The following is a 24,515-nucleotide window of genomic DNA, read 5'->3' on the forward strand; positions in this document are numbered from 1 at the left end:
CAAGATATATAATGTCAATCTCTTCTCCCTTGTCCAGGTGATCTGTCACCTGGTCATAGAAGGAAATGAGATTGGTCAGGCAAGACCTACCCACAACCAACCCTGTGCTGGCTATCTCTCAGGATGTTGCCGTCAGCCAGTTTGTCAAGAATGGTCTCTTTGATGATTTTTTCCAAGATCTTCCCTGGATAGAGGTCAGGCTGATGGGCCTGTAGTTCCCCAGATATACTTTCCTCCCTTTCTTGAAGATAGACACCACATTGGACTTCTTTCAATCTTCAGGCACTCTGCCTGAGCGCCACAAGTTCTCAAAGATCCATGCTAGCGGCAGAGCTATGATGCTTGCCAGCTCCTTAAGTAACCTGGGGTGTAAGCTGTCTGGGCCAGCTGACTTGAAGGTATCCAGCTTCTCAAGGTGTTACCTTCATGTGGTCAACTTTGATAAAGCGTAACAGTTCTCCCTTGCTCTGGATGTCCCGTCCTGTCCCATACTGAGCAGGGCCATTCTTTGGGGCTGGTCAAAAAACAACACAAAATACCCGTTAAGCAGGTTGGCTTTTTCCTGGGTGTCGGTTGTTAGTTGATCCATATGGTTTAGCAGGGGTCCAATGTTACCCTTGCTTTTCCTCCGGCTCCCCACATAGCTAAAAAAAGACTTTTTACTGTCCTTAATACGTGTAGCCAGTTGGAGTTCAGTCACAGCCTTGGCTTTCCTGGTTCGTTCCTGTCACAGGCGGGGTCCTGCAGGAGGGCCGTGATCTCCTCAAAGCTCCCTTCCCATGCCAAGTTGGCCCAAGGACACCCTCAGATTCTTTCCCGCCACGTCTTTGATGTTCACGTATGTTAGGGAGGCTGCCTTACGTCTCCTTGGACATGGTTACTTCTGGCCCCGTGAACTCCCGGACTCTTCGTGGGTCCCGCTCTACAGTGGGTACTTCAGGGGCACCCTAGCCTTAGGGGCTATGCGTGGCTCCAACCACCCCTTTTACCACACCCCAAGCCTCACAGCTGGAATAGACATTGTTCAGTCTCTCTCTGTCTCCACTCACTCTCTGGCACTAGGGCTCTCCACAGCCCTGTCTCTCTCTCCTTGCCCTCTCTGGCACTCGGGCTCTTCTACAGTAAAGCCACCCTCCTCTGGGGCCTCCTCAGTAAAGCCGCCCTCTCTCGGGGCTCTTCTACAATGCTGCCCTTCTCTCAGGGCCTCCTCAGTAAGGCTGTCCCCTTCTCCAGGGTTCACCACAATGCTTCCCCCTTCTCTGGGGCTGACCGCACTGCTACCCCCTCCTCCGGGGCTCACCACACCCACACAGGGGCTTCTCAACTGCCCCTCTCTGGGGCCGGGGTCTATGTACCCCAGATGCTGTGCCCTCACTGGTGCTGGGGTCCCCACTCTACTGTGGGTCCCCTAGGAGGCCTCCTCCAACCCCTAATAGCCTCACCCAAACCACCGGTGTAACAAACAGCAACACAAACTCGAGCCTCTTGGCTATAACTTAAATATAAGCCACCTGGCTATAATCACACTCTGCCTACCAGGGTTCGTCATCCCACAGCCATGTCATGTGCTGCTCCTGCAGCAGGCTTCTCCTCTCTTCTGCAGCAGAGATCTCCTTCCTTCTAGGCTGCTGGCAGGGAACTGCCTCTGGCCTCCTGCCTGTGATTTATATAGGAGCCAGGCCCTGCCCTTTCCAGTCAGCTGACCTCCTGGTTGCCCTGGCAACCCACAGCTGGGCTCCTTATTCCCTGCTAGGGCTCTTTCCCCGGCAGTTTCCCCTCTTTAGGAGGGTCTGGACCACTGCAGAGTACTCCTCCTTTGGGGTGGATCCAGCCTTCCATTCTTTATAGGTCTTTCTTTTTAGATGCAGGACGTCCACTAGTTCCCTGCAGAGCCAAGGGGGCTGCTGTGCCCTTTTCCTGCCTTTCCTCTGAGATGGGATAAACATTGCTTGAGCTTCCAGGATTTCTTCCTTGAGGAGCAACCACTCTTCCTGAACTCCCCCCCCTTTCGGTCGTGGTCCCTTAGGGCCTTGCCAACAAGCCTCCTGAGCTTGTCAAAGTCAGCTTTCCTGAAATCTAGGGCTTTTGCTTTGCTGATTGACTTGCCAGCCTTACGGCAGATGGTGAAGGTGATCAGCTCATGGTCGCTATCTCCCAGCTTCCCTTTGATCATTAGTTCGCTGATTAAATCATCCACCATTGCCAGTACCAGGTCGAGTAGCGCTTTGCCTCTCGTTGGTCCAGACTTCTTGAGTCAGATAGAGCTCAACTGCACTGTCGCTGGAAAGTGTTGTACGGCCTCAGCCTTCTCTTACTGGGCGCCTTGCCCCCAAGCAACATCAGGGTGGGGTTCAAGCTCGGATGCCACCTGGGTGGCATGGGTGCTGCCCTTACTTGTCTGCCATGACTTTGATGTTCTAGTTGGGGAGGCAGTTCCCATCAGGTGGCCCCCGCCCAAGGATGAAGACGCCTCAGTCCCTGGTTCTTTCTTCGTGGGGCTCCAAACCTCTCCTTTACCCCACCCTTACCACATCCATGGCCAGGATGAATATTATCTTCAGTCGGTGTCCCCTTGGATGGCTTTTCCTCCTCGCCCGGCTTGCCCGCCTCTATTTTGGGTTGGGCCTTCCTGGTCGGTCTGCCCTTCACTGTAGCTGGTTCCTTGGCTTCAGGCCGACCAGTGTATCCAAGCTGGCCCTGTCTTGGGCTAGCTAGGGCTTTCAACAAAACTCAACACCTAGATTTTCACCGGAGGGTACTCCCTGGGATCTCGCCACCCAGTGCCCTTTTCAGAGTTCATGGTAAAGGAGAAACTTGAAGGAGTAGACGAGGGACCCACATGTCCTTGCGCCCCAGGTGACTATGGGGGTGGACTTCCGTCCCGTGTCCCACCCTGGTCCAGCACCTCAGTTTGGCTGGTACTGGCCCCCGGCTAACCTGGAGTCGCTCCTGGTTTTCCCCGGCTACGAAGAGTGTGTGGTTCCCATGCTGGTGCTCGTGCCCCCCACCCTGTGCCCCCCTGTGCAGAGTACCTGCTCCTGCCGGTGCCTCCCGCCTCCTCTGCCAGGGCCCTCGGCTTCCCCTTTCTTGCCTGCAGCTGAGTAATCTTTCTCCTGGATGCCTGCGTCTCTGGGTTGCCATTCATTCTTCCCTCTGCCGGCATCCCTGGATCGGTGCTCTCTTCTTCCTCCAGCAGCGTCTCTGGGTCAGCACCCTCCTTTTTCCCAGCATCTCTGGGTCGGTGTCCTCCTCTTCTTTTCCCCCGTTTCTGGGTCAGTGTCCTCTTCTTCTGTCGTTTGCCACCTCTCAGCTGTTTTTCTAGCTGCCATTTGAGCAGCCTGTGGTTTCTGGAGGCTCTGTCCCCTTCCCTCACTGATCCTCAGCTGCAGGCAGCTCTAGAACTGTGGGGCCGCCGCTCATGCTTCCTCCCAGCTGCCACTCTCCAGAATCCCTAAGGTGAGTCCTGGGGTGCATGGGGTGGGGGTCTGGGACCCCTTAGGGGGGTTTTCTCTGCCCCTCTCACACATGCACGAGGAAGCTTTGCGACCATTTGGATATGGCCGAGTGCTCTTCCGATAAGATGTCAGGGTAATTGAAATCTCCCATGACAACCATGAACCGGAAGCGTGCAGCCTCAGGCAGTTCCCTGGCGAATTCATGGTCCAGCTCTTGATCCTGGCTCGGAGGTCTGTAGTAGACTCCCACCATTGTGTCCCCTGTGCTTTGTTTGCCACAGATTTTGACCTAGAGAGTCTCCAATCATCCACCCTGGGTGCCAATGTCAGCTTGCAGGGACGCATAGCTTTCCTAGACATAGAAAGCTACCCGCCTGCCCTTTTTGCACACAATCTCTTCTGTACAAAGTATAGCCATCTATACCTGTGACCCAGTCATAGGTGGAGTCCCACCAGGTCTCTGTTATACCTATGAGATCATAATCCTTTTTGTTTAGCAGGAGGACCAGTTCCTCCTGTTTGTTACCCAAGCTCTTGGCGTTGGTGTACAGGCACATAAGTCTGTCACTGGGGGCCCTTGCCTTACCTACAGATCGCTCTGGGGCTGGGGTAGGTGTGGGTGAGGTGGAAGCCATCTCTTCCCAGCAGCCCACTGCCTCTCCAACCAAAAAGCGGACTGTGATTGTGGAAGCCAAAGCCTTCATGATGACACTAGTGCCGCAGTCTTTGGTTGACTACCTCAATCTGTCTCTCCCTCCTCAGCCCATGGCCCACAACCGGGAGAAGTGAGGAAAAGATCACCTGCACCCCCAACCCCCACTCCCAGAGCCCTTTAGTCTCTCATGACCTGGTTGGGACTGCTCCAAGCCGTGTTGTTTGTGCCCACATGGATAAGGAGCAGAAGGTAGTGGTTAGAGGGCCAGATAATCTTTGGGATCCTCTCCGCTATGTCCCAGATACAGGCCCCCTGGAAGTAGCAGACCTCTCGGGCTAAGGGGTCGGGGCAGCAGATAGCCCCCTCAGTCCCCCTCAGTCGGGAGCTTCCCACGACGACCACTCTGCATTTCGTCTTAGGGAGAGTAGGGATGGGTGATCCTCCCTTGCCTGCAGGAGCTGGCATCTCTGCAGGCTCTACTGGGGCTGCAAGAAGTTCGTACCTCTTGCAAAGCCCCAGAGGGGAGGGGACCTTGGTGCAGCAAGCCTTGGGGCCCTTGACCACCTTGGTCCAACACCCTGGCTGAACAGTATGGGAGATCCCCGAATCCTCCCTTGTCCTGGAAGGTGACCTTGGTCTAACCTCTGCCTCCAGGGGATGAAGGCCCTGGCAGCAGGAGTCTATCTCCCGCTCGTCATCCCTGATGGCACACAGTCTCTGGACTGCAGCCTGGAGCTCCTCTATCTGGCACCCCAGAGACTCCAAAGTGGAGCAAACCTCACAAGGGGAGGTGGCCATGCTCCCGGTTCCATGAGCCTGGAAACGTACCAGGCAGCACCCGCAGCTGAGAGCCAGAGGCTCCATATGCGTGGAGCCTAGAACCATGGGTTCCATCTGGTTGAAGGCCTCTGAGGTGCCAGAGGGGGAGGCCACAGACTCCGAGGGGACCATCAATGTGCAGTGTGCCCATCCACATCATGTGGCTGGTAGTCTGGCTACTGACAGCTACTGATGGGACTAGTTTCCCTAGGGCTCACTGGCAGGGCCTTGGGCCCTCCCGCTCACCCTCCAGTGCAAACTCCCCAGCTAAACTTGTGTGCCGGGCCCAGAAGTGCACCTGTTTGCGCATCCTGTTCATGAGGCTCCAGTCGCATGGCTCCCTGGGGGGCTGGGCAAAGTAGGAGCTGGGGGGGGAGGGAGTGACCCTCCTCAGCCCCACTCAGCTGCCTCCCCGCAGCTGAGCTACGCTACCTCCCACTCACCACAGGCCCCCGCTTACCTGCAGGCAAGCTGGGGCTAGTTGGGGGTCCTGGGGTCACTTGAGGTGTCCCTGGGCTCACGGGGGTACAATGGGCTTACACCCATGTGTCTCACACCAGAGCCAGGGTCTGAATGTGGCTTCTGCCACTGCTGGGCCCTTTTTAAACTGTGTGGATGTGGAGGAGGGCCCGCCAGCACCACGCCACTTTTGGGGGCCAGGGGGGTCCCTCTCCCCCACCGAAGGAAGGGACAAGTGCCCCCCCTACTCTGTCTCATATGCTGGCAGCTCCAGTTGCATGGATCCCTGGGGGACTGGGCCAAGTAGGAGCTGGCGGGGGGCGTGACCCTCCTCAGCTCTACTCAGCTGCCCCCCACAGCTGAGCTAAGCTATGTCCCACCCACCACAGACCCCTGCTTACCTGCAGGCAGACCAGGGCTCGCTGGGAATCCTGGGGTCACTTGGGGGGGTCCCTGGACTCACAGGAGCACAACAGGCTTACACCCGTGCATCTCACACTGGACCCAGGCCTGAATGCTGCAGGTGGTGGTTGCTGGCAACCATGTTCAGTGTACCACTGAGGTGAGGGGAGTAAATTCTGCTAACGACAAGGCTGGAGTATGTGTGGTATCTGAGGCCCAAAGGGATTGTTCTGTTAGAGTGAGAACTCTATGTGAACAGGGGCAGGGACTAGTTGACTGTAACAGACTGTCCTATTGAAAACCCTGGCAGGAGGGTGGTAAATTTGTCCAGTGCCCTAGGAAATGAAGGAGGTTGAAGGGAATTTAGATGTCTACTATACAGTGAACACAGAGGGGTTGTGTACTTAGTACTGTATAATTCTTTCACTCTCATAGTGACCATGAAAGAAAATCTAAAGTACTAGAAACAGAAACAAAAGACAACACAAAAAACGTGGCATGCTTATAGGTTCCAAGAGTTGCCACTGTTTCATGAAAATGACACACTGGTTGCATCTCCATTCTTAATGCTATAAAGGCTTACTGCACAGTAAGCCTTCCCTGGGAGCAAGTTTACACGTGCTCCCTGTTTGGAGCAAATCTGCTCCTACTCTTCTCTGGCCCCCTGCAGCAATCAGGGGGAGCTCCAGGCTCCCCCAGGGTGCTAGCTCAGGGGCTGGCAAAGAGTACAGGGGCCAGTCCCAGTAAGCATGGGGGCAGGAGAGCTCTGCCAGCTGCAGCAGCAGCTGTCTTCTGCCCCTGTGCACATCCAAAGGGGTCCTGATGTGCACAAGGCTGTGAGACAGCTGCCACTGCAGAGCTTTCCCACCACATGTACATGGGGACAGCCCCAGCAGGGCTTCCCTGTGCAGCCAGGGTCTGGTTGGGAACTGTCCTGCTTCTGGGCAGCTGCCAGCCGGCCCCTAGCTGGTCAGGGATTTCCCTGAGCAGCTAGAGGCTGGCCAGGAGCTGTCCTGCTTCAGCCAGGGGCTGGCTGGGTGGGGAAGCAGAGCTCCCTAGCCCCGGTGTTGAGAGCAAATTAAGATGCTCGTGGCTGGCTCAGGTTAGGTTATGGGACCAGGACAGTTCAAGTTGGTAAGGCCATTCACAGGTGAGACTGTAAGTAGGACGAATGATGTCATTCTGGTCCTCGGTTTTATAATTTTCCATACGACACCCCTTAGGTATAATGGATAGAGTGCAGTGTGCACATTTTGGGGATGAGTACATCATCCAAAGTGCTGTGTGCACCAGCCCTTTAAAAGGTTTCTGTGAGGGAGGGGCTTGATGTATGTACGTATGTATGTATGCATGTGTGGCTGGTGTTCTGTGTGGGTACACTTGTGAGAGAGATTGTGTAGGAATGCCTGAGGGCCTGTAAGGACTGATTTGATAGAGAGACAGTGATTGAGGGGACCAAGAGAGAGTGATAGCTTGTGTGAGTGGGTATAGATCTTCCACAGAATCTGGGCCCTTTGCAAGGAGCAAGGATTCCTGGAGCAATCAGAGACCACCCCTCAATACACTGCTATACTCAGTCAGAGGTTGGCTCCCTGACAATTTCCTGTCGGGTGCATAAGGGCTTTGGTAGTGGCCTCACTGAGTAGTTGGTGAGTATCCCCCATACCTTGGGAAGGGATATTTTTGTGGGCTATCCTTTCTGTTGTATACGCTTGTGTAAGACCAGTGACCGGTCATAGGGTAAGGTAAGCCCTGGCACTGGGTCTGAAGAGGCAGACAGAGCCAAGGATGGCAGTGGTACAATAAATCATAATTGCTGTCCCTTTGTTCAGGTTATAGGATTTATAGGACTTAGGAATACTTAGTGTTGATTGTTACTGGTGTTACCATTGTCCTTTATATATATTACTAACATCGTAGTGGCCGTTTTGTGTTTCTTTAATAAACCGTTTCATTCGTGTACCACAAGCCTCCCTCTTAGTGATTATTAATTAAACCAGTGATAGATACGGACAGGGTCAAGATCCACCTTACCTTTCAGGGGAAATCTGAGAAGTGGTTGTTTAGGCCAGCTTCAAGATTTGGTTTAAAAGGTGCAATTTTTCCCCAACACCGGTGCTGCTTGGCTCCTGTGGGAAGCCAGGAGCTGAGTGGCACCAAGACTGGGGGGGGGGGGGGGGGGGGGGGGGGGTTTCCCCATCCCCTGTGGGCCCCTGGTGTTGGGGTTTACTGGGAGCAAATTTGCTCCCAATCAGCATCTACACATGCACTATTTACTGCACAGTATCTACTACACACAGGGCCATCCCTGAGGGGGGATGAATTGGGGTGACCACCCTGGGTCCCATGCTTTGGGAGGCCCTGTGGAGCCGGCTAGAGTGGCCGCGGCAACTCTGCATTGCCACCAGCTTCGCGTTTCCCCACTTGGCGCCCTTTCTTTCTCCCCCCGCACCAAATCTGCCGCCAGCTTCCTTGCATCCGGGGGCAGGGCCCCGCACAGGCTGATTTGCCCCAGGCCCCGCACCCTGATGAGATCGTCTCTGACTATGTAGTTAGTTAACTGCATACTAGACTAATTTACTGTGCAATAAATGGTACACCTGTGTAGACGGTGACGCTTTACTGAGCAGTAGATTAGTCTACTGCACCATAAAGCGTCTCATATAAACATGCCCTGTATGCATCTAACAAAAGGAAACTGGTCAGTCACCAAAAGATCCTAAAAGAAGCAGCTCTGTACACAAGGATTTCACCCCAGGTGAACACATATAGTGGAGAACTAGGTTGTAATTTCACCAAAGCCTAGAAAGCTGGAAGAGAAAGGCACTAAGGAGTTTCTTTTTGCCCAAGATCATATCAGGCAGGGAATAATTACAGCAGGCTGAGAAAACTAAGCTGCAGGACATGAGACAACCAGAACTAAAGGACTACCACTCTTTGACAAATTTAGTGCTGATGTTTTAAAGGAGTTGTACAAGTCCTCAAAACAGCAAATAACATCTCAAAAACTAACTGAATACAGGCAGTCCTCAACTTACAATGTTTCAAGTTACAACGTTTCTCACTTACAACATTTATAAATTGACACGGTTTCAACTTTATGACATCAGTTTCGACTTTACAATGCTTGATCCGATGTGATACCATGCCAGCGAACAAGTTCACTGCAGTGCTCATCTCCCTCGAGACCATCTGTCCAAACTTCCTTGGACACTTTCTTTAAGAAAGCAGACAAGAAAAAAACTGCAGCCAAGACTCCTGAGAAGACTCCAGCCAAGAACCCTTCAAAAAGTCCAACCAAGAACCTTCAAAAAGTCCAGCAAAGTTGCTTCAAAGAAGTCCTTCCAAATCAATATTACTGCTATTTACAATATAAATACACTACTGTAGCTATCTTACTCATCTATAATTGATCGAGTACAAAATTCTGGGGTATTTTTAGTGAAAATAGGGTATTGGGCCTTGGTTCAGGAACCAATCCCCCATTTATAACATTGTTTCTTATGAGAAAATTGGTTCTGAGTTACGTTTCGACTTAAGATGCGGTTTTCGGGAGCCAATTGTGTCGTAAGTCGGAGGACTGCCTGTACTGCCAGTTAGCTGAGTTAATAAACTGGTTATAAGTGTATGAAATTCTGTATTTATATTAATTCTTCATTACGTTTAGCTGGGAAAGGAAGATGTGGATAACTGTACTTTTAAGAGGTACTTGCATGAGTCACCTGGAACCAGCCGTTATGCTATGCAGGAACCTCTGTTGACCGTCTGAGTTCTCTGTAACTACTGAATGACACAGCAATGAGAAATAAAAGCCATATCTCAACTTGCTCTAGAGAAAATCTTTCCAGTGATGCGGGAGCTCTTCAAAGCACATGCTTAGCTGCCAGAGGCACAAATGAAAAAAAAAAAAAAGCTTCACTTAAGCACTATTCTTAAAAAGATCTTCCCAGAGCCACCCATCCTAGCCTTCAAACAAGCACCGAACCTTGCTAACCTCATCACCAGAAGCAAACTTCCTCAAGCCCAGAACACACCAAAAGGATCCAGACCATGCCATGACAAGAAATGAAAAACCTGCCAACACATCTCCACCACCCCCACTATTACTACACCCCACAACAGAGCCACCAGCATTCCTGGATCCTACAGCTGCACCTGCAGAAATGTAATATACCTCATCCAATGCACCAAATGCCCTGATGGAAAATATGTAGGAGAGACCAAACAGCAACTGCGCACCAGAATGAACGCACACAGGAAATCTATCAAAGACAGAAATACCCAATTACCTGTGGGGGCACATTTCTCACAAGAAAACCACTCTCTCTCCAATCTCTCAGTCCTGATCCTCAAAGGAAACTTACACAACGCTCCCCAGAGACGAGCCTATGAACTCCACTTCATCAACCTCCTGGATACTAAAAATCATGGACTAAATATAGACATGGGATTTATGACACATTATTAATCTGCCTGACAAATGACTCCCCAGCCCAGCCTCTGGCTTCTTTACTTTTCATTCCATCCAGGAAGAGCATACACCAACTGCTGAAACTTCCTTAGCCTGACGAAGGGTTTTTGAACCCGAAAGCTTGCTTAATAACTATTCTCCAACTATTTGGGTTGGTCTAATAAAAGATATCAGATTCACCCAAGGAACCTTGTCACTTAAGCACTGACTTTTATTCCATGTGGCAGGGCATGACATACTGCAGTAGATATTACAATTCATTTGAATGGAAAGGTGCTAAAGATAAATTCTTAAGATGCTTTATCAGACTGGATAATATAATGAAAAAAAGATCTCTCTCTAATTCTGCCTCTAACACCAGAGAATCCAGCACTGTCAAGATTCTAGGTGAAAAAGCTTTAAAAAGCAAGTACATTAAAGCAAGTTTCTTTAGATTCATAGATTCATAGATGTTAGGGTCGGAAGGGACCTCAATAGATCATCGAGTCCGACCCCCTGCATAAGCAGGAAAGAGTGCTGGGTCTAGATGACCCCAGCTAGATACTCGTCTAACCTCCTCTTGAAGACCCCCAGGGTAGGGGAGAGCACCACCTCCCTTGGGAGCCCGTTCCAGACCTTGGCCACTCGAACTGTGAAGAAGTTCTTCCTAATGTCCAATCTAAATCTGCTCTCTGCTAGCTTGTGGCCATTGTTTCTTGTGACCCCCGGGGGCGCCTTGGTGAATAAATACTCACCAATTCCCTTCTGTGCCTCCGTGATGAACTTAAAGGCAGCCACAAGGTCGCCTCTCAACCTTCTCTTGCGGAGGCTGAAAAGGTCCAGTTTCTCTAGTCTCTCCTCATAGGGCTTGGTCTGCAGGCCCTTGACCATACGAGTTGCCCTTCTCTGGACCCTCTCCAGGTTATCCGCATCCTTCTTGAAGTGTGGCGCCCAGAATTGCACGCAGTACTCCAACTGCGGTCTAACCAGCGCCCTATAGAGGGGAAGTATCACCTCCCTGGACCTATTCATCATGTATCTGCTGATGCACGATAAAGTGCCATTGGCTTTTCTGATGGCTTCGTCACACTGCCAGCTCATGTTCATCTTGGAGTCCACTAGGACTCCAAGATCCCTTTCCACCTCTGTGCCACCCAGCAGGTCATTCCCTAGGCTGTAGGTGTGCTGGACATTTTTCCTCCCTAGGTGCAGCACTTTGCATTTCTCCTTGTTGAACTCCATTCTGTTGTTTTCTGCCCACTTGTCCAACCTATCCAGGTCTGCCTGCAGCTGTTCCCTGCCCTCCGGCGTGTCCACTTCTCCCCATAGCTTTGTGTCATCTGCAAACATGGACAGAGTACATTTGACTCCCTCGTCCAAGTCACTGATGAAGACATTAAAAAGTATCGGTCCAAGGACCGAGCCCTGCGGGACCCCACTGCCCACACTCTTCCAGGTAGAGACCGACCCATCCACCACGACTCTTTGGGTGCGACCCTCTAGCCAGTTTGCCACCCACCGGACTGTGTAGTCATCCACATCACAGCCTCTTAACTTGTTCACCAGTATGGGGTGGGATACCGTATCGAAGGCCTTCCTGAAGTCTAACTATACGACATCCACCCCTCCTCCTGTGTCCAGGCGTTTCGTAACCTGGTCATAGAAAGAGACTAGATTGGTCAGGCACGATCTGCCCGCCACAAACCCGTGCTGGTTTCCCCTCAGCATAATTTGCCCTGCTGGGCTCTCACAAATGTGAGCCTTAATAATTTTTTCAAAGACTTTACCAAGGATGGAGGTGAGACTGACTGGCCTATAGTTGCCCGGGTCCTCCTTCCTCCCCTTTTTGAAAATGGGGACCACGTTAGCCCTTTTCCAGTCCTCTGGGACTTGGCCCGTGCACCACGAGCATTCGAATATTCCCGCCAGTGGCTCTGCAATGATGTCGGCCAGTGCCTTCAGCTCCCTCGGATGGAGCTCATCCAGGCCTGCCGACTTAAAGGCATCCAGTTCTTCCAAGTGACTCTGCACCACCTCAGGATCTACATATGGAAGTCTGGCGCCTTGCTGCTGCCTCTCTACAACCCCAGTGAGAGACTTGTCGTGCCCCTCACTTAGGAACACTGAGGCAAAGAACTCGTTGAGGAGTTCAGCCTTGTCCCCCCTGTCTGTCACCAATTGTTTCTGCCCATTTAGCAGGGGTCCTATTCCTCCCTGGGCCTTCCTTTTACTCCCAATATATCTAAAAAACAATTTCTTGTTGTCTTTTACTTGGGTTGCCATCCTCTGCTCCATGGTAGCTTTGGCCCGTCTAACTGCCTCCCTACAAGCACGAGCAGAGGAGGTATATTCATCTTTAGTGATCTCACCATAGGAAAGTCAGAGAGACAAAGACCAAAGCTCAGACTTATCCAAAGTAGGTCTGAGACTGCAAAGTGAAGTCAAATTGGGCAGAAAAGATTAGTTGAGTCTTTTTCCAACAGCTAAATGTTTACAATATTTAGTCTTTTTTTTTTAAAACAATGTTTAGTTTTTGGGTTTTTTTACGAGAGCTAAATATTTGGTTCCCAACTTACAAGATGGAGTTACCTAGACAAAAGCTACTAATAAGTGTAAGGTAGACTTCTGACACTGAAATCAGTAAGCAGGCCACGTGCAACCCTTGGAGCCATGGCATCTGGCCCATGGGGCTCTCCACGGGTTGAGAAATTTGGCAGCAGGAAAACAGTGACAGTGAGCAGGAGAGACTACCACCCTCTCCGGTTGCCAAATTTCCAAACCCCAAGCCCCACACAGCTGGTCAGAGCTGGGTCTTGCTCCCTTCCCTGTGTCTAGGTCCTAGCCCAGGAGCAGGCAATTATTTTGGGCAGAGGGCCACTTACTGAGTTTTGGCAAGCCATTGAGGGTCGCATGACAGGCAGCCAGGGGTAGATAAATATTAATTTTCTAAATTTTCAAGGGGCCCTGCAGGCAGGAATAGCCTGGCGGGCCACATCCAGCCCACGAGCCGCATTTTGCCCACCCATCAGACCATGGGCTGGGGCTGGAGCATGGCCCCCTCCCCTCATGGATTGGGCCTCCTTGCCACCTATGGGGCCAGGTTGGAGCTGCACCCGACCGGGTCGAGGCTGGGCTACCTTGAATAACTTGACATTATAAACTCAAACGGTAACTATTTTTATCTGCCACAGGATTGACGATTTTTTTACGGAGTTTTGTTGAGTAACGTGTTGGACCAGATCAGGCCCATATCCTTCCTTCGTAAGGTTTCTGAGCTGGGCAGGCGCTACCAGGCTTCCCGTTTGCTTTCACTTGGGGGAAAAACCAAACTAGTTCCCCAGTGGGGCGGCGGCCTGGGCCAGCACAGACTCAGGGGTAGCTCCCATCCTACATTCCCAAAGCTTGGGCTGGAGCCCACAGGAAAGGCCAAGGGGTCCTGGCCCCACCAGACAGCAGCGACTCGGCCCCGACCCCGCACGTCTCACCAGCCGGAGAACTGGAGCGGTTCCCTGCAGAAATCCCCAGAGCCGCTCTAGCACGAAGCCCGGTCGCGCCTCCCGCCACAGCTGCAGCGGGGTGGGGCCGGGACTGGCACCTCCTGCACCACGCAAGGGCGGGAAGCGCTCAAGGGCCGCCACACCTCACGGCTCCCCGCCCGGCGCAGGGGGCGCTGTGGGCCTGGCGACCTGAGTTGGGCGCCGGTGGGAGGCGGGGCTAGGGCCGGGGTAGCCCGCCTTCATGGCGCTGCCTGGCTCGGCGGTGCAGCTCCGCCGCATCCTGGCGCACTTCCCGCAAGAGCTCAGCCTGGCCTTCGCTTATGGCTCCGGCGTCTTCCGCCAGGCGGGGGCGGCCGCTGGGCTCAGCGCGGTAAGCGGGTTCCGCGCGCCTCGGGCAGCGCCTGCGGCCCGGCTCGGCCTCACTGGGGCGGCTGCGGTCCCCGAGGCAGGGAGGCGCCGGGTGAGCCGCCAGGAGCCCGGTGAGGGGGACCAAGGCCGCCGCGGGCCCGGGGCGGCCACCCCCGAGACTGGAGCCCGCTGAGGCGGCGCGGCCCAACTCTGCTGTCCGGGCCGGACCTTGCTCCTGCAGCTTCTCGGAGCCGCTCAGGGGGACGGGCCGGGGGCGAGGCGGGGAAAGTGGCGGCGCCAGCGCGGGGAAGTGCTGCCCGCGGAACTTCCGCGCAGGAAAGTTTGACCCGCGCTGCGTGTGTTGGCTCTCCGGGCCCCAAGGTGCGGGTGGCCGCGGCCCCCACGGGCTGAGCCAGAGTTGCGGGCACGAGCCCGCAGCGCCCGGCCCGCCCTACCGCAGACTTACTCTACAGTTTTTTTTCCGTGGTCAAAAACGCGTGTGAAAACGAAGAGCTGGGAAGCACTGTCCTAACCGGAGAGAGCTTGGCAGTTAGGTGTAGTCCGTCCCATAGTCTAAATACCTCTTAACAGTATTTTGGTAGGAAATTATTGACCTACCTCACTGGCTTGAACCCATGACAGTTAGGGGGAGGCTACATGCAGACTCAAGTGCCTCCGGCCAGCAGCAGCTATCCTGAGCTTTGCAGCCCCACCTTTGAGTCTGTTCTGCGCATTTGCTAAGTGTCTGGCGATTGGACTTCTGCATCTGGAAATGGCTTTTATTTTCTGTGTTTAAAATTGTCAAATGGAATAATTTCTTTCCTAGTTGCAGCTTGTCTCCACTGAACAGCCATGTTTCCAGCCAAACTGAACCAAAGCTCAGAGGAAACAAAAACAAGATTTGTTTTTTTAGTTGCTTAACATGTTGCAAAGGGGCGGGATAGATGCTTGTAATTGATTTTGAACAGGGTGCTCTTCAGTCGGACATTTTAGCAAAAATCACTTTAGAAATGACAAACAGAAAGAGAAGAGCTCTTAACTTTCAGAGGAGCTCTAAATGTTTTGCCAGTATGTGTTTATGTGTTGTATGCATTTATCAACTGTCCAGTTCAGGGCGCTTAAGCAGATATTTTGATAGTCTATGAAGGTTTTGTAAGTTAAGTGTCTTGTATTTGGATTTCGGTTCAAACTGTTATTTTGCATCACTTTTTTTGTTGAAAGAAACCACTGATACCGGTAAAAATTCAGTTCCTCTCTAGTGCAACTTCAAAGTAACTGCACCAAGAGTTCTATTGTATGGGGTTTTTTATAGATATTGAGAAATCCAAATGAAAAAAGTTCACAAGTGTCAAGACTGCAACTTGTCTAAGAGTGGCAGACTTAAGCTGATTAGGTTCTTCCTTTTTTTTAAGCATGGAAGGGATAGTAGTTCCCTGGCTGCATGCATCAGTTAACTATAGTGTCTATAGGTGGCTTCTTAAACTGTGTAACAATATTTTTTTTTCTTTATTTTGTAGAACGATATGTTGGACTTTGTGTTTGCTGTGGATGATTCTGTGACTTGGCACATGATGAACTTGTTAAAGAATAAGAGTCATTATTCTTTCCTAAAATTCTTGGGGCCAAAACAAATAAGTAATATACAGAACTATGGAGCTGGAATTTACTACAACACTTTAGTGCCTTTTCATGGTAGGGTAAGTATAACAGCCTGGGAGTGGGATAATTTAGATATTTGTATTGTAGAGTATTGGATTTACTAAGTCAAGGTCAGTTTTCTTTGGAAAAAATAGAAATTATGATGTAAATGTTAACTGAAGATGTAATTGATTTTTGGCTGATGTTTACAAGCTTACATAAAACCCTTGTTTGCACATAGTGGGCACTTCAGCTCACATGCCGGGGCACATGTTTCCTGTGGAACAGATAGCAGCGGCACACGTTTGTCCCCAGGCATGCACGCTCTGGTATGCGGCAGTGACCCAAGTGGAGTAGGGGAGTTTGGGGCCAGCATTTGTCTGGGGTCCTGGGGGTCTCCTGGGACATCAGCGGCACTAGTGAGCGCATCTACATGTGCACTTCACTGTGGAGTTAACTAATTAGCTACTCAGTAAAGCTTCACCATCCGCACGTGTTCCAGTATTGGAGCACAGTAAATTAATTAACTCCATCATAAGACAATACTATCTTACGGCATAGTGATTAACTGCAATCAAATGCCCATGTGGATGGTGACCGCTGGGTGCAAATTGCACCCTGTCAGTTCAGCCAGCTGGGGGACAGCCCCTCTGAATTCCAATTCTTCTGCCTGGAGCTGACCCTCTGTGCTCCCTGACAGCCCAGGGCTGCTCTGCCCTAGCTCTAATTGCTGCAGCCCCAGGCACATGTGTAGACACTGTGCCTGGGAGCAGTTAACTTGGGTGCGAACTGCTCCAGAGTTTTTATTGAGTTGCTTTAAAGCACGTGTAGATGCACCCAGTATGCTTAATCAGTGTCTGAAGCTGTTCTACCAAGTAATGTGTGAATTGTTGGTTGGCAAACAGGAGGCAATGTTTTGTTGGGTTTTTTTTTAAATCACAAGTCTTATAAATAATGTGAAAATGTTACAGACTAATAACTGGATTTATATTTCAGTTCATTATGGCAGGACAAGTATTATATTGCCACTTACAGAACAGAAAGACAGACCTGAATTCAGTGAATGACCAATTCACAGAACAGGGTAGATAATTGTTTCCATTTATATGGATACCAATATGAAAAAAATTAGACCTGACCACTTGTAATTGGCATCTGTATTATTTAACTTCTAGTGCTCTCTTCTATGAGTATTGGCTGTAATTAAAAAATCATAGAAGTGGTATTTTCTTTTCCTACACACCGGCTTTCAAGGTTTTTGTGTTGAGGGATGCATGTGTATGTTTACTTCTTATCTCCTCAATACTGAGTTTGAGACACTCTCAACTTATAACTACAAGAAAATAAAATTTCATCTTTTTACTGAAAGCAGAAGATGTAATTAAGGATGCAGAAAAGCTATGTTTTCTGCCATCTACAAATTTACAAAGGAAAATTGGGTTTGAAGTCCCAGATTGAGCAAGGTATAAATGGTTTTACATCAGAAAGCCACCTCCTAATCTGGGGGTAGGGAGGCAGATATAGGCATTCTTAATGTACTTGTGAGTTTAAGGGACTTGGGTAAGATAAGAATTTACAGCATGATCCATGTCCTTTCAACCTTAAATGGGTTTTAAATATTTGAACTCAGAGTAGAATCAAGCCTTTGATAAAGTTATGATTCCTACCCTTCCCTTTTGATTTTTTTTCCTCTGTTGCAGTAAAGCAGTTGCTGCATTTTCTTGCTTATCACACCTCCCAATGATACATGCACTTGGTTTTTGGATGGCAGAATATATGGAAAAGAAAACCCATTTTTTGAGAGTCATGGCTGACTGAGACAAAGCTCTAGCCCTCCTAGAATACCGAGGCTACTGACAAACATGAAAAAACAAAATAAAACGGTGCTTTACTGAGAGATGAAGCCCATTAGTTCAGCCTCGCTCTCCAGCATCTGTATAGATTGGGGGCTTCAGTGGGGCTTTGGCGCTTTTATCTGAAGCTGATTCAGTCAACTATTAGGTAAAAGTGCCAAAGCGCCCCATTGAAGCGTGCGGTCTATACAGAGGTTGGGCGACTCAGGTCATACTAACACAGTGCCTCTTTTGGGCATCCGCTGGGCTCAGTGCAGGGGTGCACCAAGTTGAAAGTAAAGTGCCGGGTTTGTCTGTTTCTTTTTTTGTCTGTAAGCAGACTGTGTCCAGGAAGTGTGGCATTCCAGGAGACAGTTTGGGTAAGGCAGCAGAACAGCAACAAGACTAGGCCCCAGACTCTTGCAGGGTTAGTAGAAAGACTTACTTTTTTACTGTTCTTTATAGAAGTGAACCAATGTATTGGTGCACCTCTGTCAGATTGGCACCAATATAAAGAAATTTGTATTGAAAATTGGCTTGATTTGGCTGATAAATGCCAGTGCATGCCTGCAGCCGCAGCACAGCACTCGGGCAGCAAGGAGTGCAGCCCAGCAGCTTGGAGAGCTGCATACAGCTGGTAAGTCTGTTGTGCTGGAAGGGTAGTGGGGAGGAGATCAATGCACCCCATGGTGAGGGAGCGCCTGGGGCAGGTTCCACCCAGCTGGGACAGGACGTAGCTGCCATTTGTCCAGAGGGTGCGGGGAGGGGAGGTCAACTTCTGCTGCTGTGTGCCCCCCGAAAAGGCATGGGAGGGTGCTCCATGGATCTGCATGGGTGGGGGTGAGGGGGGCTGCCACTGCAGGCCGGGGTCAGAGCTGCACTCAGAGCAGGTAGGGGTGCTGGGAAGGGAGGCTTTGGGGTGGCTGCAGTGTCCCGTCCGTCCCCTCCCCCCCGCCCCATCTGTATCCCCCTTTCCAGCGCTGCTGCCTAGCGCAGCCCTGGCCCCAACCTACAGCTACAGCATGCCCCATGCAGATCTGGGGGCACACACCACCCTCCCGGGGTGCATGCAGCAGCAGGAGCCACCCTCCCCATGCCCCCCGGATGAGCTACGGCTCTGTCCCGTGCCCTGCCCCAACCCTACTCCCTCCCTCACCTTGGGGGGCCTTGATCTGCCTCCCCCCATGCCCCTCCTCTCCCCTTCCACTATAACAGACTTACCAGCTGCACGCAGCTGTATCGGAAATCTGATTGCTATTGGCCAATATGCTGCCTCAAAAATTAGCTATCGACCCCCAAAATCTCTATCGGTGCACCCCTAGTTCTTTTATATAAGTTCTTATAAATGAAGTGTCTTTTTTCCATGCCACAAGCCTCATCACGATACTACAGACTGCACAACAGCTCATTTATCCTGAACCAGCTCAATTGCTGCTTTAGGTATGGCTACTAGAGGGCTGATTTTGGTCCGGTAGGGGCAGGGAGGTGCATGTGTAGTACACAAGTATATTTCAGTCTCCATTCTTGTCTTGTCCAACCATTCTGGAGTCAGTTGGTTTGACCAAGTGGAACTTAGACACTTTGTATGAAAATAGTTTGTAGTTTATTTAATTTAAGTGTGTTGGCAATGGAAAGTAGCAGTTTTAGGGGTTTTTTAAACAAAAAAGAAACCTTAAACTTTAAGGCATAAAGGTACTTTTATGTTAGAAAAAAGCCATGGAGAGAACAATTCATCTCTAGGAGAATTGAGTATAACATAACTGTTTTCTGGTACTTGTTGTGCGGGCCGGGAGCAATCCGGGCCCTTTTGTGCACGTGGGCTGTGGCCAGCAGCCCGGGCATGCGGGGTCGGAGAAGACCGGGGGCGAGCTGGAATTAGTTATGGATGCGTAATGGTTGATTTAAAGATTGTTTACTTACACCAAAGGTGGTTGTGGTGTAGGCTGGACAGTTTTCCAGGTACAGCTCCGCTTAAATCCTCTTTAGAGGACTACAACAGGTTCGTTCTCTCCCACGGAGTTGTTGAAGCTCCGTGGGTTCATCTGTTTCTCGTACAGGAAGGGATACGTCTAGGAATCTATCGGCGACGGGGAGAGGCTAGAGGCTGGTCAGGCCCCTGTTGCCTTTTAAGAAATACGCTGGGTCCGTAAGGATCCGCAGCTCTTAGAGATCTTCACACAGCGTGAAGTCTCCTCCTCCTGGTGTTCGTGGAGTCCTCCAACTTGGGCGGAAACCACTCAAGCTCTTTATACGGCTAGCAAGCCAATCGCTAGCCGCCACGTATGCATAATTTAACGTGAACCAATAATGTGGCTCGAATTTTCATACAAATGGCGGGAACTCTTTGCACCGAGCATTTCTTAGATGCAAAAGAAATGCACCATGCAAAGAAAGCTACAAATTGGCGGGAAATTCTCCGTTGCACCAGGATTCTCTTCTGCAGCAGAAAACTCCACCGTGCAAAGAAGCTGCAATTTAGCGGGAAAATAATTTAGCAGTGCCAAAGCACACACAAAACAAAAATCACAACTTTGGGTTGTGACACTTGTGAGCCACAATTGCACTGACAACAACTTTTAGTTCTTTTTTTTTTTTTTTAAATAATCTATCACTCAGTTTTCTCCGGGGTCTAGAGATGTAAAATTTCAGAAATTTTGAGGCCACGGAAAGCAACTTTTTTTTTTCCAAATAATAAAAAAAAAAAAATGGGGGGAGAATTGAAATATATGCAATACTTATTTTCTTAGCACCCCTTACAAATCTAAATTCACGTTGCTACTTTAAGAACATAAAATGCATTATGTATAACTTGGTTGGATCATAAAATTATCGTGTTTGGTATATTTATTAAATTTAAAAGTATAGTTTATTCAGACAATCATTACAAATTTACTATGTGAATTTACTTTAAAATGCTTTTAATTTTTGTTACAAATGGAGCTACAAGCTGCTGAACTCTAAGGAACCTTGTATCTCTTAGGTTTTGCCAGTTTGTGAGAAGCAGGCAAAAATTAAAGTTGAAAATAGAAGAAACCATCAACATTATAGTAAAACAAAGAAAGTTATTATATATCCTTGACCTAGTCTCCACCACAGTGTCGAGCAGATACAGAAAGCGCTCATTTTTAGAAAAAATGCTGAGGGGGGGGAAAAAAACCCCCTCAAGACTCATTGAATACAAATTTTGCTATATGAAACGTTGTCTAAGCAGTCTCATTTTCTGAGCTATCACTATCAGCAGTTTGTGATTCTTCTGATCCTTCATTTTTATCATCTTCACGGACTTCTGAAAACTGAAAGTTTGCCTGGATTGAGACAAGCTTCTCTACTCTTTCACATGTTAGTTTAGTTCTTGATTTGATGTATTTCTAAACAGACCAGTTTTTTTCACGTGCTGCAGAAGATGAAGGAATCTGAAGCAGAAGAGAAGCAAGAGGAATCATCAAGTGTTCCTTACATTTCTGGGTACTTTAAGATCCTCAGTTATTACTGTTTCTTGAAGAGCTTCTTCGTGTTTTTTGTTTTGTTTTGGTTTTTTTTTTTAGTAGATTTTCAAATAAGATCACCACTTCACCCCATCTAGTTTGACTGTAGAGTTTGAGTGTCACTACTGTATTCTTTGCATTCTTTTCTTCCTGCTTTTTCTTAAAGACTGCAGCTACAATATGAGTAGCTTTTTATGTTTTATAACTTCTTTTGCTCTTCTGTAGATCTTCTGCAGAGTGTCCAACTTCATGATGTCATTAAGAAGCAAGTTTAGCCCATGGGATGTACATCCTGTTGCAGTAATATGTGGAAATTTATTCATTAATAGCCAATTCCCCATCAAGAATGACGGCGGGGAGTGGGCAGGGATGGAGCCCTGTGCCCCACCCCCCAGCCACCCTGTGTCAGGCCCAGGCCCACTCGTTCCTCCCTGCCACGGCATGCCTGCCCCTCTCCTCTCCCCTCCCGTCAGGGCCACTCCTCCCCCCACCACTGCCATGGTGACAACAGAAGTGGGGAGGGGTTGGTCAAGGCCAACGCCAGTGGGCCCCCCCCGCCCCCCGCACTGTGGCGTCCTGACCCCGCTCCCCCCCTCCCTGCACCTTCGCTACCACCTCCAGGGAGAAGGGGAGGGGGGTAAAGCCAGCTCTGGTGACCTCGTTTCCCCCCCCATTCCGTCTGCTCCATTGCCTTCGCCTCCCCCCTTACCCCCCAGCTCTGTCCCCTGTGTCCCCACCATCATGGTGGCACTCCACTGCACCACCACCTCCTGTCCCAGTGCTGTATTTGCACTCTAATTGGCTGTTTTAGTCAGCCAATCAGAGTATGAATAAAGCATTATGGACAGACGGACTAAGGCTTTTATAATATTAGAATGATCTCCCGTGCTGTTTTCATGTTACATGCTCAAAGAATGTCTGCTGGGCAAATGGTATGATGGTCTTGGTAATTTAAAAGCTTCCTGCCAGTATGTACTCTCAGTTATTGAAAGAATATATTGCTCTTGCAAGAGCTTGGACAATTTTTTCTTGACCTTCAGGTGTCATCTTGTCTTCAAATGAAGCTATTGAGAGTCTTTTGTGTACAGTTGGTTGCAATAGTTGGTTACTTGAGGATGTTCATTGGGCAACCCTTGTGATGCTGATGTTATAGAAGAAGCAGTAGGAGGACTTGCGGATTGAGAACGTTGGAAAGAGCTACTTGTACGGTCATCATGATCTACCTCCTCCTCACCTACACCCATGAAGGATTTTTTAATGTCTGCAGGACACTTCTTACATACAAGGATGTGTTTGGTCATCCTAATAGCATTTGGAAATGCACGTTTCATTTGACAGTATTTGCAAATCACTTTTTTTTCCCTCAGAATAACTTGCAGTATGGAAATGCTTCCATGTGCTAGAAGTTGGTTGCACCATTTTTCTGAGGAAGAAAAAAGAAAAATGTAATTTAGTGGCTAGCTTGCATATAGATAGATGAACACTAAGCTGCAGCATGTAAAAATTTAGTAATGGATGGAGGAGAGGCCTCCTCAGAGTTAACTGTGAACAGCTTCCCTGCCCTGCAGGTCTTACCTCACTGCTGAGGTTGGGTGATTTCTCACAAAACATCAGATTAATAGGAATTCAATTATGAATTACATAGGTTATGAAAATATATTAAATCAGCTAAAATATAGTTTAATGTACTGAATTCAGAGAAATTTAAACCTTTACCTTTTCAATAAAGAAGTATACTTTCTTTCAGCTCCTTTGTGCTGCTTCTGTAATTCTGTGGATCTCAAGGTCGCAAGGGCCAGGAAGAGGCAGGTTCCTTTCAACTCCAAATCCTTTAGACTTGCTCTGTCTCCTCTCCTGAGGCTTTAGAGCAAGTAGGACAATAAGCTCCTTCTTTCTGATCTCTACCGGAACGAATGGATGCTGTTGCCAGTGTCCACTCCCAGCCCTTTGAGGCCTAGTCAAGAGGACAGGAGCAGATCCACCAACCTTTAGATCAAAAGTCAGCAGTAGAGGAAGTCCACAAGCAAAGAAGGCACTGAATCTTTGAAAATGGCAATGCCCCCTGGGGGGCAGAAATACATCTTTCTCTTGCATTTCAGAGTTGTATTGTACTGCTTGTCTGTGGTGTACAGGAATTGTAATGATCTGGTACTGTAGATAGTCTTACATAAAATTATTCCTATTACATAGCTATTAGAAAACATTTTGGGGCACTAAAGGGTAGCAATATATGAACACCTTGTCTTAAACATTTTATTCATCGTTCAAAAAGAAAATATTACATAAGAGGGGTTTTTTTTATTTTTTTCAAAAAATTTCAACTTTTTCCACATTTTCAGAAAAAAACAAAAGTCCTCGGCGGGGGGGAGGGGAACGAGGGGAGAGATCTTTTTTTCCCTGGATTTTTTTTTTCTGGGCCTTGACCTCTACCAGGGTCAGGGCCATCTAAGCTGGCTCTAGTTTGAGATTTATCTTTTTTTCTTCTTCATATGTATTGATCCTAGAATTAACTGTTCTAACTTTGATTCTAGAAAGAACATGTTAGCAGCATATTGTCCATCTTTTCTCTCTACTCGGCCTAGGAGGGATTGCAGATAAGTAGGAATCTCCTTCTCTGAGAACACAAGATGTCAGCAGGCTAAATTATTTGGGGGTGGGCATTTTGAAGAAGGCTGAAAACTTTATTCCCTTTGGAGTTCTAATGGATTTTCCTGTTCTAGGTAATACAGGGTTACAAGTAGATTGTCTTGGGAGAACAAACTAAATAGTGGAAACAGGAACTTTCTTGCAGCCTTTTTCTGGCACAAAGTGTAGCTTATGACCTAGCCAGCGCAGTGTCCTTCCCTACCTCTGAGCAGAAGGCTGCTAAATTCCTGGCCCCTCTGCAGCAAGGGAAGCTCAGACACTGTGGAGCAGCAGTGTTGCCAAACTGCTTTGTAAAACGGACTTCCCGTGTGCTGGATCAGGCTTTTTCCTCTGTAGGTTGCTTACCCTAGATTCATAGATAGTAAGGCCGGAAGGGACCTTGAAAGATCATTGGGTCCAGTCCCCTGCACCAAGCAGGAAAGATAACTGGGGGTCAGATGACCCCAGCAAGGTGACTGTCTAGTCTCCTCGTGAAGATTTTCAGGGTAGGTGATTGCACCACCTCTGGAGGGAGCTTATTCCGCAGTCTGGACACCCTGACTAAAGAAGTTTTTCCTAATGTTGAGCCTGAATCAGTCTTCCAGGAGTTTGTGGCCATTAACTAGCCCCATTTCAATTTATTTCCATTCTGCATTCTTGCTTCTCTCTCCATCTTCTTGGAGGCATAATTAGTAAGATATGCTATGGGCCAAACCTGCTGCAGGGGGAACTGCTGCTGTGTCTGGCTCCTACAGAGAGTCAGCCTCACCCCCTGCACCCCATCCTCCATGAAGAGCTGTTGGTGTGCTTGGGCCCAGGGCTCAAGGCAGCCTCATGCTATTTCCTGGAC

At 49.3% G+C, this 24,515-nt stretch overlaps 1 protein-coding gene and 1 long non-coding RNA gene across 7 annotated transcripts in view; one reads left to right on the forward strand and one right to left on the reverse strand.

Annotated features, from left to right (window-relative positions):
- The window catches only part of LOC109285328 (uncharacterized), a 34,797-nt gene extending 19,897 nt beyond the window's left edge, over positions 1 to 14,900 (reverse strand). Inside the window, exon 1 of one of the 2 annotated variants that reach the window (XR_009456088.1) lies at positions 14,704 to 14,900. This is a non-coding gene — a long non-coding RNA (uncharacterized LOC109285328). Of the gene's footprint in view, positions 1 to 13,725; positions 13,956 to 14,703 lie in introns of those variants that run through there. The other variant, XR_009456087.1, reaches the window with a different exon arrangement.
- The window catches only part of TAMM41 (TAM41 mitochondrial translocator assembly and maintenance homolog), a 60,566-nt gene continuing 49,996 nt past the window's right edge, over positions 13,946 to 24,515 (forward strand). For 2 of the 5 annotated variants that reach the window (XM_019496004.2, XM_019495961.2), the window contains exons 1-2: positions 13,948 to 14,107; positions 15,603 to 15,782. In XM_019496004.2, coding sequence (XP_019351549.1) covers positions 13,979 to 14,107; positions 15,603 to 15,782 — 309 coding nt within the window. In that variant the 5' untranslated portion in view covers positions 13,948 to 13,978. The other 3 variants (XM_019496058.2, XM_059715936.1, XM_019496095.2) reach the window with 3 other exon arrangements.

The sequence above is a fragment of the Alligator mississippiensis genome, chromosome 12 (assembly GCF_030867095.1).
Source record: "Alligator mississippiensis isolate rAllMis1 chromosome 12, rAllMis1, whole genome shotgun sequence".
NCBI classification, from domain to species: domain Eukaryota; kingdom Metazoa; phylum Chordata; order Crocodylia; family Alligatoridae; genus Alligator; species Alligator mississippiensis.